The 14922-nt window shown below is 38.8% G+C and overlaps 1 protein-coding gene across 2 annotated transcripts in view; it reads left to right on the forward strand.

The window, feature by feature from the left end:
- LOC129695691 (guanine nucleotide-binding protein G(I)/G(S)/G(O) subunit gamma-7) overlaps nt 1–13875 on the forward strand; it is a 242026-nt gene extending 228151 nt beyond the window's left edge. For both annotated transcript variants that reach the window (XM_055632874.1, XM_055632873.1), the window contains one exon: nt 1907–13875. In XM_055632874.1, coding sequence (XP_055488849.1) covers nt 1907–2032 — 126 coding nt within the window. In that variant the 3' untranslated portion in view covers nt 2033–13875. The remainder of the gene's footprint in view (nt 1–1906) is intronic.
- The last annotated feature ends 1047 nt before the right edge of the window (nt 13876–14922 follow it).

Below are 14922 nucleotides of genomic sequence, written 5' to 3' on the forward strand. Positions count from 1 at the left end.
TATTTTGAAAGTCATAATTTATATAGTTGTCTTTTTCAATATATTCCTCCAGCAACTCATTCCAGGTACAGACTACCCTCCTTGTAAATCTGCCCCTTCTCAACTTAAATCTGTGCCCTTTACTTTCAAAGTCCTCTATCCTCTAACCTGGGAAATAGATTGTAAGTGTTATCCATGTTATCCATGCCTCTCGTGATCTTGTACACGTCAGGATCTTGTACACCATTTGGCTACCGGTGGTCCAAATAAAATGTCCCAGCCTCTAGCCTCACCCCACAGCCCACAAGTTCAGATAACATCCTGGTGAATCTCTTCTGTACGCTTTCCAAATTAGCAACATCCTTCCTATAGCTGAGCTATAGAATTGCACAAGCTGCATGTCCCAATTTTTTAGATCACTGAAGACAAACGAGCCAAACACCGCTTTCACCAACCTGAGCACCTGACTCGTCAATTTAGGAGACTCCCAGATCTTTCTGTCCCACAACACTCTCCTGAGCTCTTCCATTTACTATGTCAGTTCTGCCCTGATTTAATGCTCAAACTTTAGAGATAAACACGGTAATGGTTGATCTGTGGTTAGCCCACCAGGTCCATGCTGATCCAACAGATCACCTTTTCACACTAGCTCTATGTTTATCCCACATTTGCATCCACTCCCTACAGACTAGGGACAATTTAATACCAATTAACCTACAAACCCACACGTCTATGGAATGTGGAAGAAAACCAAATCGGGATAAGTTAAAGTCGGGATAAATATCTTTTGGGCATTGTTTGTTAGTTTAGTTTTTAATAGAGATATAGCACAGAAATAGGCCATTCAGCGAAACGAGTCCCCGCCAACTAGCAATCATCGTTATATCCTTGGAGCACCCGGAGAAAACCCACGCGGGCAAAGGGAGAACGTACAAACTCCATACAGACAGAACCCGTAGTAGGGATCGAACCCGAGTCTCTGGGCACTGTAACCAGCAACTCTACCATTGCACGACCATACCACCCAAACGTATGCACATTTTGAAATGTTTCCATTGTTGAGGAGGCTGTAGAAAGTTGTGAGGTGATATATGAAACAATGTAAGAGATTCATTGGTTCTGTGCTGTTACTCCAGCTTGATATGATTGTTGAAAGCTTTAGTTCCTGATGTATTATATCTTGTATATCCTGTTCCTAGAACTGTTGGTCACTTTATTGAGTGGCCCAATCTTATTTTCTTTTAAACTTTGTATTTTGCCTCAACAAAAAATTGGTTATTTGGATAATATTTATAAAGAGAACTATTCTATAATGTAATAATGCAGCTCCAACCAGCTTAAATACAGCACTCTAATTTGGGTGACTCGGGTAAGCTCATCAATTTTTTCACTCTAACTAAATAAATGAGTTAATTTTGAGTGATTTTGAACAAATGCTTCACACATCTGTATCCAGACCAGGGAGAAAAATTATAAATTATTAGTTTTCCAAGTATTTTCTGACATGTTTTTTCTCTGTGACATTCTTAAGCCATTATAAGGTTTATTCAGTAATAAATAAGGTACATAAAAATCTCTCTGGTTGATCATGCTTTCCTTAGCTAATCTGTATTTCTTCAATGACAAGGGAAAAAACATGTTTTTGAGGAAAAGAGTCAATACATCAGATCTGCCAAAGGATTTAAATCTTAATGTCCAGTGCTGAGGAAGCATGCTTGACATGTAATTTCAAGGGGAAATGTTTTTTGAAGATAGTAACAATCTTGTAACATTAAAGAATATGCCACGTTTAAGTTTTAATTGCTGTAGGATCAAGGTTAAAGCTGCAGGATTTGCAAAACTCTACAAGCAGTCCACGGTTTGCTGTGATTTCTTACATCATTGCCTTGGCAAGTCAATGTCATTGATGACTCTTTAACCTTGACAGGTTTCAAAGGCAGCTGTAGATTTGATGAACTACTGTGAACAACATGCAAGGAATGACCCGTTGCTCGTCGGAGTTCCAGCCTCTGAAAACCCCTTCAAGGATAAAAAACCGTGCACCATCCTATAGCTGCTGCAAGCCAACCTTTCGCAAACTGACCACAGCATCAGAAGACCTGCCAAGAATTTCTATTGGTAATCAGACATTGAGAAGCAGTGCAGCTTCTGAAATGCAGTCCTGCTGTGGAAATGTGTTTTAAAAAAAGGAAAAAAAAATTGGATTGTTTGTTTGTTAGCTAAGCATGTTTCTCAAAATGAAGGAAAGAAGATGTGATGGGGAAGAGCAATGAAAGAATTGCTATTTTGGACTTTTATGATAGATTTTCTGATTGTAATATTAAGATCTTAGGTTTAAAAAAACTAACTCAGCAAGGACAATACCTTTGCCTAAAAATTCTTTAAAAAGTGAAAAGTGTATGTGTAAGAAATATACATTTGGAGGGTGATAATACAGTTTGGGCAATAACATATTAGATGAAGGGAAGCAATTGAATGCTTCCATTGCATTTTTAAATGTCACATTGTTCACCTTTATTGTCATTAGCAACTGTGCTGGTATAAAAGTGTAGTTTTCTTTCCCCTGCCTTTTAAATTCCATATTTACACTACCAAAGTACTGGCCAATGGAAAACAATGTAAATAACACATGTTTTATTCATTCATTCATCATCTGTTTTCCTTAAACAGACCTGGTGGTTGTGAAGTAACCAAAAAAAAAAGTATTGTACTGATGATTCACATTTATCTGTGGTAAGCAGTATTACGTATAATTGCAAATTTTACGTTCTACAAATTCAAATATTTAATTCCCTTAAAAATGACACCACAAGTCCCCTAAAAAAATCACTTAAACATTCATGGCATGAATGTGGATAATGGTAACTTGTGCTTTCTATAAGTCGGAACAATTTTTCTCACTTCATCCGAACGGAACAGATTATCCAGCAAGACCAAGCATAACACTTAAGAGTGTATGCATACTATGTTAAGTTTCTATACTAAACTGTATTAGGGCTCAACATAAAATGTGTAACTAATTATGTTATTAATTTATAGCTCACGAAATCATGCTTATTGAATTTATATTTGGAGGTAAAATTCTGCTCCATTATTTACAATACATTACTCCTACCAACAGTGTTCACCTGCCATGTAAAGAATCTGTGCAATGGCATATCAGCAGCAACAGATTGGGAAAACTTCTGGAAATATCAATTAAAAACTAAAACAACGATTAGGTATCAAATGTTTGACCATGTGACAAATGAACTACAGCCTTTCACGAGTCCTTGTTCATTCGAGCAAACCTCCTAAGGAATGTAAATTGTAGTTGTGTGCCAAAAACCATGAAAATGCCAAGTGATTTATGTCATAGAAAAGTGCTAGAATTCTTTAGAAACCACAAGCTATTATATATATATATATAAAACACATTATTTTGAAAGACGTGTTAAAAACCCTTGTCAAATAATTTTTCAATTTAACATATGTAAGCAGATTGCATGCGCATTGTTCTATCAGCTGTCTTGCATTGTTGCCTTTTATTCTCAGCTGTTAAGTGTTAGTTAAGCTTTGCCATAATTATTATTAACTTTTTTTACGAACCATATTGACTCAGCCAAATCATCTCAAAAATTCACCGCAAGTTATTCTGTGACAAAATGCTTATATACATTTTTGTACCCAGTAATTCATTTCTCGCATTAAAATCAAATCATTTAAAATCAAAGTTATGTCACAGAAAATTCTTGAAGGCGATTCTTTTGTTAACTAGAAGCAGAACTGTGTAGTTTGTGATGAACAGTAGTTTTTTTGTGACATAATAATCTTGCAGTGACGTGCCAATGCAGCTTCTCTTCTTTCTGCTCCTTTGGCTTTTTGGGGCTTTATTTTAGAGTGCCTTTTTTATTTTGGGAAAATAAAATGGAAAATCCTTTGTTTATCTAATGTTAGCTGTGCAGCTTATGGTATTTCCTTTACACGCCAAAGCAAGGATCCATACCTTGAAAAAAACACCAAACAGAAAACAGCAATTCAAATAGTTTGCTAATTTCACAAGGTTATTGAGTGAGATTTCTCTCAAACTACTCTCAATTGACATTAGAATTAAAAACAAAATAGCTATGCTTGTATCTTAATGATTGCAGATTCACATCATTGAACTTTAATTCAAAGTAATCTTGTATATATTGACTTATGATCATAAGTTGACTGGCAGGCTGAAAATAATTGAAATTGTACGTGGATGCTCTGACACACAGTGCCATAGAGTAATCGGTCTCAGTCTTGAGATTAATTATTTCTAATGCAATCCCAACTTTAAAGTGGTCTCTTCTAAAGATTATTTTTGGACGACAGATTCTTTCCCATGAAATCTATAGGTAGAATATACAATGTCAAAATCCTCTCACGGGCAGAAGTGAAATAAGCCTTAGAGCAGACCACGCAACTCCCTTTTGTACAGCGAATCATACAATGCATATGATAAAAAAGAAGAAATACTTTATTTCAGTATCATACCACTGCATTTACAAAAAGAGCTTTTAGAGTAAAATAACTAAGAAGATAGGTTATCGCCCTCACTCAAGGACACTCCTCTGCTTCATTAAAGTTCATCAAGAAAGAGTCACCTGATGCTACTTGCCTTTCTGAAACAATTCCATTGCAAAGTGTGGTGGGATAATATTTTTCCTTTTTACCGTCATCATCTTAGTTTTTCTCAGCTCCATGTGAATACATTATGGTGTTTCCACCTTGCCCTGGTTTTGCTAGCTGAGTGATGGCACCACAAAGACACCAGAAGTGCCATTACAAATTACGAATGATAAGAAGGGGAAAGTTAGGTATTTATAATCTTGGAGGAAAATGTATTATTAACTGTATTGATTTTTACACTAAGATTTATAGTATTCAGTTCATTTGTGGCCCAAATATAAATTCCCACTCGGATGTTTCCTAGTCTCTTCGCAATTCTCGTGCAAGTTTTTTGAATCCAAGACGAGAATAATTAAGAAAACAAATGGGGCAACTTGGTCTGCTGTGAACATTCTAGACCCTTAGATGAACTAGACTTTTGAACTCAATTCATCCTTCAGAAAATCTAACTGACACTTATTTGAAAGTTCTCGACAATATTCAGTGAAACTTGTAAATGTGAGCTTGCCACAAAAAAAAATCCATCACTTTGGTGACCCTCCAAAAAGAATGGGAATGGGAATATGTTTACATTGCTTGTGAATGTAATTGGGAAACACCCTACAGATTGTGTGAGTTCCTTATCCTAGACGTATGGCATGTTCTTACCATTTTCTAGGAAATGATCCATCAAGTTTGTTTTTGACATAGCATCTGACCTTAATAGTAGTAGATCATGGCCAATATTGGTCATATCACCAATATTATCCAGTGCATTTGAAAATATTACTGAATCATACTTTTCCAGCATCAGTTATTGTGGGATACAAATCCCCACTTGTATGACATGAGCTTCTCTTCACTGTTAATGACACCATCAGTAATTTTCTTCAATGGGCATCTTGGTCATCAGTTCATGTAAGATGTGTGTGAAGAACAAATTTTGCATTAAATATATAAACAGTTAAAGGATCTTTCAACGGCTTAAAAAAATCCAAGAATGCAGTCAGACAGTTGCTTGGTCAAGGAGATAAAAGGATCTTGTATTCACAAGAATACATCAGGATGTGCCAAAACATATTGCAGTCATTGAAATACTTTCAAAGGTTTGAAGTGTAGTTGTTGGTGTTGTACGGATATGCAGCAGCCAATTTGTGAGTGCCCATTATCTGTGAGGCAGTGGTAAAAGTATTGTGCTATTTGTGCTCTTAGTGGGGGGATAAATATCGAGCAACATTAGGAGAGCCCTGCTACTCTTCTTGACACTGTGACAAGGGATCTTTTATATATGCCTTAAGAGGCCAGATGTTGCATCCATGTAACATCTCATCTGAAAAACTGCACTCATAACTGCAGCACCCCTTCAGTATTGCGCTGAATTATTAGCCAATATTAGACATATGCAAGTCCCCAGACTAACGCTTAAACTCATAAGCTTCTGAATCAGAAGTGAGAGTGCCACATCTCAGTCAAGACTGACAAAGCAAACCAATGAGAGGTTTGTCATCTTCAGATGAGTGTTATCCAGGCCCCCATCCTTGTTGGATTTCAGGATTCTAGCCATTTGTTGAAGTCTCCTGAATAGAAAGAAACCCTGTTTCATCCTGAATTATTTATCCTCAGAGACTGTCGATCAATAACCTGGATCTCTCAGACTCTTGTTAGTCCAATAATATCTTCATATCACTGCACTAAAGTTTTGTTTTGACAATACAAAGCAGAAAAGATGCGGTATTTGGTGCTCTGAATTATCTGTTGGTTTGACAATCTGCTCGCTACCTTCTCTCCTGTTGTGCCTTTTAGGGACATTCTAAATTTACACTGAAATCAGAAGTCAGTCGACATTGTCTTTTTTCACCAAAATGTTGGCACTTAAGAAAATCTTAAACCCACCCACTTAACCTTTTATAGAAGCCTCTTCTTTTGAAATATATCTAACCTGCATAAAATCTGAACTCTATATCAGATTAATGATCAAATGTGACATTGAGAATTCCATAGAACAGTGCCATCACAATAGTGAAGTTCTTAAATAACAAGGACCTCTATTTCAGAACTACACCAATCTTAACTACACCAATTGTTCTTTATCTGAACTCCAAAATTAATTGTTGCATTTGCACAGAATTTCCTTACTTGATCCATTCACAGCTGAGAGGCATAGAAAGCAAGAGGAGTTCCTAAAGTAAATGGTCCCATCTCTCAGCTGCAGTCGACTAGATCTTCTTGACATAATTCCTGGTTGCTATGTTTTATACATTCACATTAGTTCTCACTCAACCTCAGGGACTGATGCAGTCAAAGGAGATTTACCAGGCTAATTTCTGGGATGAGATCATTGTCCTAGCAAGAGAGCCTCTATAGTTTGGGTCTATTTTCCTTGGAATTTAGAAGAATGAGAGGTGACCTTATGCAAACATATAAGATCCTAAGGAAACTTGACAGGGTGAACGTCGAGATGTTTTCACAGTCAAAAAAAGGGACGTAACTATAAAATAAGCGGCCGATCATTAAAAACTAAGGTACATAAAAATGTCTTCTCTCGGAAGGCAGCGAATCTCTGGAATTATCTGTCTCCTGGGGTGGTGGAGACCAGAACATTAAATATATTTGAGGTGGTAAAATGATAATTGTTCAAAAGATTGAGGAATTGAGAATAATCGGGAACTGTTATGGAAGAGGATTTGAGGCCAGCATAAATCAGCCAATGTCATATTGAATGACGGGTAAGCATGAGAGGCCAGGTAGCTGACTCCTTCTCCTATTTCCATGTGTTCTTGGGATCCCTTTTTTCCAATGACTGCTGTAGTTTTATCAGAAAAAGTACATGAACTTATTTGTATAGTTCCAGGTATGTAAGTACTCTCCAGAGGACAAAAAATCCTTGTTTATGGGAAGTGCATCGGGAAATATAGCTTTAGTAATTGCAACTGCTTTTCTTTTTCCAAACGCTTTCATTGTTATGTACTACCAGGTCATCCAAGAAGGCAAACCCGACTAAAATGCGTATGACACAATTGATGAAAACCATAACTACTGACATGAAAATACTAACAAAACTGGTTTCCTATGCCAGTCGAGACAGGGAATCATCTTTATTACTGTCCCACAATTTTCGGACTCTTTCCACGTGAAACACTTGACTCTAACCTCTAGATTAGATAGTTCAGTATAACCCACCTCACTCCTTTGGATTTTAGAGATGCAGCATCGAACCAGGCCCTTTGGCCCACCGAGTCCCTGTACACTAGCATTATCTTACACACTAGGGACAATTGACACTTTACAGTAACCAATTATCTTACAAACCCCTATGTCTTTGAAGTGTGAGAGGAAACCAGAGCACGCAGAGAAAACCCACGTGTTCACAGGCAGAATGTATAAACTGTGTACGGACAGCATCCAGAGTCAGGATTGAACCCTGGTCTCTGGTGTTGTAGAGCAGCAACTCTACCACTGTGCCACTCCGCCACTCCGCTTCATCAGTGACTTTATTTAGATCCTTAGCACTTAGAATTATAAATAATGAACATAGACTGTACAGGTTTGGTGAAGTGGGCATTTAGTGTTAAAGTTTATTCTTACCTTTATGGTATCAGTTTAACGTGTGTGTGGGCATAAATACGACTCTGGAAAAGAAGCAGGATGACTAAACGTGGATTGACGAATGAGTAAATACATTTAGCTTTGAATGTACAACTAGATGCTCATGGTTCTCTGATTCATTTTCATGGCCGGACGTTGTAAGAAAAAGTATATACTAGCTTTTATCAAACATCCTTCATTAGAAAAACAAGGCTATAAAGGTGGGATCCCATTCAGAAAAACTTCCAATAAACCATATAACCATATAACAATTACAGCACGGAAACAGGCCATCTCGGCCCTTTTAGTCCGTGCCGAACACTTACTCTCACCTAGTGCCATCTACCTGCACTCAGACCATTTCTCGTCTTTAATTTTACAACGTGGATGATAAGTGGAGCTATGCAAGATCAGATTGGATCATTATCCTATTCCTAACCAGCACTGAAAAGTCAGCAGGGTACCAGCTGTTTAAATTTTGTCCAACTACCTGGAAGGGTGCACCTTAAAACCAAGAAAATTAAACCTCTAAATAATATTTCCTTTAATTATGTCATAATGATGGTGCATAGAGATTTATAGGATAAATTATAGGAAGCCACCCATCCTAGTGGAAGGACAACAGTCAAAAGACAGGACAAGAGACAAAAGGATTAAGATTATAACAAAACTTAATTTGGATTTCAATACTTTTCCAAAAGCTTGGGTCCACTATCTGTGGTCAGCGATCAGGATGTCATCATCAGTCACTGGGGAAGATTTACAAGGCTCTAGAAAAACTGCTGAAGATGCAATGCACCTGAATTTCCCCTCCATCTCAGACTAGCTGTTGTAAAAGAAGGTTTCCTGAGCTCCTATACTTTGACGTCAGACAAAATATCTTAGATCTCATTAGAGAAAACCAAAATATATGATAAGTTTATTTGAGGTTTTGCTCATAGTCAAATCATGGAAACAGGCCCTACGTACCAACTTGCGCAATGCCAACCCAGATGCCCATCTAAGCTAGTTCCATATGCCCGCCTTTGACTCATATCTCTCTAAACCTTTCCCATCTATGCACCAGTCCAAACGTCTTTCAAATGTTATTGTGTATATCTCAAGTAGTTCTCTTGCAGTTTATTCCATACATCTATCACTTTCTGAGTTGCCCCTCAGCTCCCTATGATATCTTTCTGCTCTCACCTTAAACATATGCCCACTGGTTCTTGATTCCCCTACCCTGGGAAAAAGACTGCATTCACTCTATTTATTCCTCTCATTATTTTATACATCTTTATAAGCTCACTCCTCAGCATCCTGTGCTCCTAGCCTGTCCAATCTCTCCCCATAGTTCAGACCCTCGCTTCCTGGCAACATCCTCGTAAATCATCTCAGCACCCTTTGGCACCTTTCCTATAGCAGGGTGACCAAAACTAAACACAATACTCCAAGTGCGTCCTCATCAGTGTCTTGTACAATTAAAGCAAAGTGCCTCAACTTGTATATCCAATTCCGTGACTGAAGAAGGTCTTCACCACCCTTTCAGTGAGCCCTGTACTTGTACTCCTTGATCCGTCTGCTCTACAACACTCCCCAGATCTTACCATTCACTGTGAAGCCCCTGCCCTGGTTTGACATCAAAATGCAACACCACACGCTATTGGCACACTTACCCAGTGATCAAAATCCCTCTGTAGTTCTTGATAGCCATTTTATTGTCTGCAATACCCATATATTTTAGTGTCATTTGCAAAGTTATTAATCATGCCTTGTATATTTTCAACCAAATCATTGATATAATTAATAAATAACACTGGGCCCAGCACTGATCCCTATGACATCCCACTAGTCACAGGTCTCCTGTCTTAAAAACAACCTCCCACCACCACCGTCTGCTTCCTTCAATGACGCCAATTCTGTGTGCAGTTATCTAGCTCTCCCTGGATCCCATGCGATCCAATCATCTATATGGAACGTTATCAAACATAGTTGGTCCACATAGACTAGGTCCACATGTGTGCCCTTATCAACCTACTTGGTTACCGATAATTCAAAAACATCAATCAAATTCATGAGCTGCGATCTCCTGCATACTTAATCTTGCTAACACTAATCAACCCATGTCTTTGCAAATGCATGTATCTCTTATCCCTCAGGATCCTCTCTAATAAACTCCCTACCACAGTCTGAAGAAGGGTTTCGGCCCGAAACGTTGCCTATTTCCTTCGCTCCATAGATGCTGCTGCACCCACTGAGTTTCTCCAGCTTTTTTGTGTAACCTCCCTACCACAGATGTTAGGCTCACTGGTCTATAGTTTCCAGATTTTACTTTGTAGACATTGAATAAAGGGACAACATTATCCACTCTCCAGTCTTCCGGCACCTCACACGTGTCTAACGATGATTCATATATTTCAGTCAGGACTCTTGCCATTTATTCTCCAGCTTCCCACAGTTTCATTGAATATATTTGATCAGACCTGAGAGATTTATCTAACATCATAGGACAGGACTTCTAGCATGCCCACAATTATACTACGAACTGTCCTCAAGAAATCCTCATTAACTTTCCCAAGTTCCCTAGTTTTCATTTCTTTCTCCATGGTAAAAATAGAGGACATTGTGGACCTTGCCCATCTCCTGTAGCTCCACACAGAGATGATCGCTTTGGTTGCTGAGGGATCATATTCTCTCCATAGCTACCCTTTTCCCCTTATTCATTCTATAGTTACCCTATTCCCCCTAATCTTATCTGTCAGAGCTACCTCATACTCCCTTTTTGCCCCCCTGATTTCCTTCTTAAGTATGCTTCTTAATCCCCTGTACTCCTCCAGGAATACACTGGATCCCAGCTACCTACCCCTAACCTATCCCTTCTCCATTTCCTGAACTAGAGCCTCAATTTATCTTGTCATCCAGGGTTCCTTCTCCCATCTACATCGCCTTGCACTCTAACAGGAAGATGCATACTTTGAACTCACGCTGTTGCACTTTTGAAAGCATCCCACTTTCCAGGTGTCCCTTTGCCTGCAAACAACCTACTCCAATCAACCTTTGCTATTAAAATTGGCTTTGCCCCAATTTAAAATTTTAACATGTGGACCAGCCCTGTCCTTATCCATAACTACTTGAAAGCTAATAGAATTGTCGTCACTGGTCCCAAAAATCGCGCCCACTGCATTTCAGTCACTTGCCCTGCTCATTTCCCCAAGAGTAGATCAAACTTTGCCCACTCCCTTGTAGAGCGTTCACCATATTACCTGAGGAAACTTTCCCGAACACACTTGATAAATTCCACCCCATCAAAGGCCCTTGCACTATGGCAGTCCCAGTCTATATTGGAAAAGCTAAAACCCCAAACTATGATGACGAAATTAGTCTTGCAGCTGTCTGCAATCTCCCAGAATATCTCTAATTCCCTTTGACTATTTGGGGGCACTATAGTACAACCCCAACAAGGATTGGACAATCCTTCAGGAATATCATCTTGGACTACTGCTGTGACGTTTTCCTTATTCAGTATAGTAACTCCTCCTCCTCTTTTACCCCCACCTCTATCACACCCGTAGCACCTGTACCTGGAACATTAAGCTGTCAGTCCTGTCGCTCACTTAGCCATGTTTCTATACAGCTAAAATGTCCTAGTCTCATGTACCTAGCCACACTCTGAGTTCACCCCCCTACCCATTAGGCCACTGTCTCTTTTGAAAAATCTTAGAAATGTCCCTCTATTTAAGAACAGCGGGTAATTATTTCTGCAAAGTGATGGGTGTCTCTAAATTGATCTTAACAATTAAAAAAACGCAATCTCTTTGAACAAGCCATGTTTTATGATATTGTAAGCATTGTGCTTAACACAATTATCATTAAGTTGTATAAAGAGTTTAACTACTGACTATGGAGTATTTTTCAGTTAAGTACTACACGTTTGCTTAATAGCCTGATGAACACATCATGATATTATAAACAGTAACTTAGACTGTCTCTGCTGCTACCTGTGAATATTGCACACGGGGATAATTGCATGTTGTTTTAGAAAGATGAGAAGCTTTAGGGCCACTTTGTAGACATAATAGAGTTTTGTTTGGCCTTTTGCACACCCTCTCAGAAGATGCCTCAATGATTTTGTGCCCCTGCTTCATTTGAAATTACTAAGTGAGCTTCAAGGAACCAAATAACTATTCTCATTCAGAACGGCAGATTGATAACCTGATGGGAACTGAGTAAAGCCAGCACAACTAGCAGGGTGGTGCTACTCTTGTGCAGAATGACCTTGGGACAGTGCCAGCCCGGCTCATCCAGGACCCTCAAAATTAAGTCTGTTTGAAGCTTAAAATGCAAACTCCAACTTGTTCTATTGAAAAACAGCAATTGGAGCCCTGCTTTGATCATAGATTTTCCATGTCGAAAGAGTTCATTGTCTTTCACAGGCAGGCACTCTGGTCACCCAGTGGCATCTTTTAACAGCAACCTAACAGTAATGCACTTGCGTTAAAGGCCTGATAGTGTAACACCTGGCATCTGAAATTTCGTCTCTGTTTAAAACCGCAAACAGTTTGATTAGTAGGACTGGGTGTTGCAATCCCTAAGATTTCACTACAATTGACATTCTTGGGGATGACCACTAGGTGAATTTGCTAACAATCAGACACATCTTCAGTTGTGTACCTCAACGTCACTGGGTGTTTCGGCCTTTTATCACAAGACACCCTCAATCGAGGCAGGCCCACCGCAGGTTGATCAGACCTGGGTGTGTGTCTTATTGTTAGCCTCTAGAGATGGTCACGTGGCAGCCCGGACATGACCATGAGAAATATAGTCCTCACTTTCCAACCAGTGAATGGGAGATTAAGGGTCCTCAGTATTCTAAGAAAAAAAGTGTACCCGCATGTCTATGTAGGACATGTTAGTCATAATTGTCCCACACACAAGGCTGATCCATACAACCTATCTTCTGAAATCATGTGAACACAGCTCTGAGTGAAACAGTCTTTACTCCAAGTCGAATTATAGCTTGGTTCAGATCAACTTAACATGAATGAAAGTTTCTACATATAAAGCTCCTGAACTGACCATAATTGTATTGCATTAATAAAACTGAAAATAATTTGTTGTGGAAGGAAAATGTTTCAAAAATGGCATCAGTTATGTGTGTGCTTTGTGCATACAAGCTCACCTTATGACCAATAGGTAGCTAATGATAAATCTGTGTTCTAACTAAATTATACTTCTCATTTACATTTCACAAATAAGAAACTGTGGTTTTTAGTGTTAATTTTTTATAGTGTATCAAGCTAAAAGTCTTTTTACTTTGAGTATTCACATGTGTTGTGTGTATTCTGAATGCATATATAAGAATATGTACAAATAAAACACAATTAGGATAAGATAATTATTTGTAATCTGTAGTTGTGTACCTTGTATAATGCCCCTTTATTGAATGTGCTTCGTAGATTCTCAGTATGTTATTTGATTGCTATCAAAGCTAACATTTAAGGGGTTCGATTATTGCAAACTGTTTTCACCTTTTATTCTAGCAGTGCTGTATGAGTCGTGAATTGTGCTTGCTATCTTGATATCTTTGTTGCCCCCTTTAATTATATTATTAACACCCTTATTGCACAATGTTTCAAGTGTTGTACAATTTTGAAGGATGACTTGATTGAACTCCAAAGCGTTCACACGTTATTTTAATAAATTAGGTTTTTAAGATACGTGATATATTTTGTGGACTTATCTTGCAGCTTCAGATACAATGCATGACATGTTAATACTTACCATTTTATGATTTTTAAATCTCTGAGCATTTCTTTCTCTTTCACAAGATTGCTTTTGTGGCGTTAAAATGACAACTCTGAAAGTGTCGATTGAAAGTAAGCATGTTAATGGATTTGTGATAGGCAATTTCATTAATCATAATAATAATAAATTTTATTAATGGACGCCTTTCAAGAGTCTCAAGGACACCTTACAAAAATTTAGCAGGTAGAGGAAAAACATGTAAGGGGAATGAAATAAATAGTAGAGACATGGCTAGTACACAAAGTAAAGACAGAATACAATTCAAAACACAATATGAGGCAATTAATGCACAGATGAAAAGGGAGGGGGACGTGGGGCTAAGGATAGGCAGAGGTGAAGAGATGGGTCTTGAGGCGGGACTGGAAGATGGTGAGGGACACGGAATTGCGGATCAGTTGGGGGAGGGAGTTCCAGAGCCTGGGAGCTGCCCTGGAGAAGGCTCTGTCCCCAAAACTGCGGAGGTTGGACTTGTGGATGGAGAGGGGACCGGCTGATGTGGATCTGAGGGACCGTGAGGGTTGGTAGGGGGAGAGGAGGTCAGTGAGATATGGGGGGGCCAGATGGTGGAGGGCTTTGTAGGATGAGGAAAGAAGGAGGTCAGGGCTAAATTTTGTAGAAACATAGAAATAGGTGCAGGAGTCCGGTGGGAGATGGGGCTGAAGCCAACTCAGTGAAGTTTCTCTCCATACCCTTGAGGGGCCACATCTACTCCCTCTTAATATAGCCAATGATGTCGATTTGTGGCAGAGAAAGAAGGAGGTTTTAAAGGATGACATGGCTAACTACATTTCCTGCACTATGAATGCACTCTCTAAAATGGTGGAATACACAGTACAAAGCACTCCAGAAGCTGGGTATCAATTTTAGATCAATTTTAGAACTTCCTACCAACAACGCTCTGGGATTTCCTTCACCAGAAGGACTGGAGATGTTCGAGAAGCCAGCACCTTTTCTGGG

This window comes from Leucoraja erinacea, chromosome 3, assembly GCF_028641065.1.
Source record: "Leucoraja erinacea ecotype New England chromosome 3, Leri_hhj_1, whole genome shotgun sequence".
NCBI classification, from domain to species: domain Eukaryota; kingdom Metazoa; phylum Chordata; class Chondrichthyes; order Rajiformes; family Rajidae; genus Leucoraja; species Leucoraja erinaceus.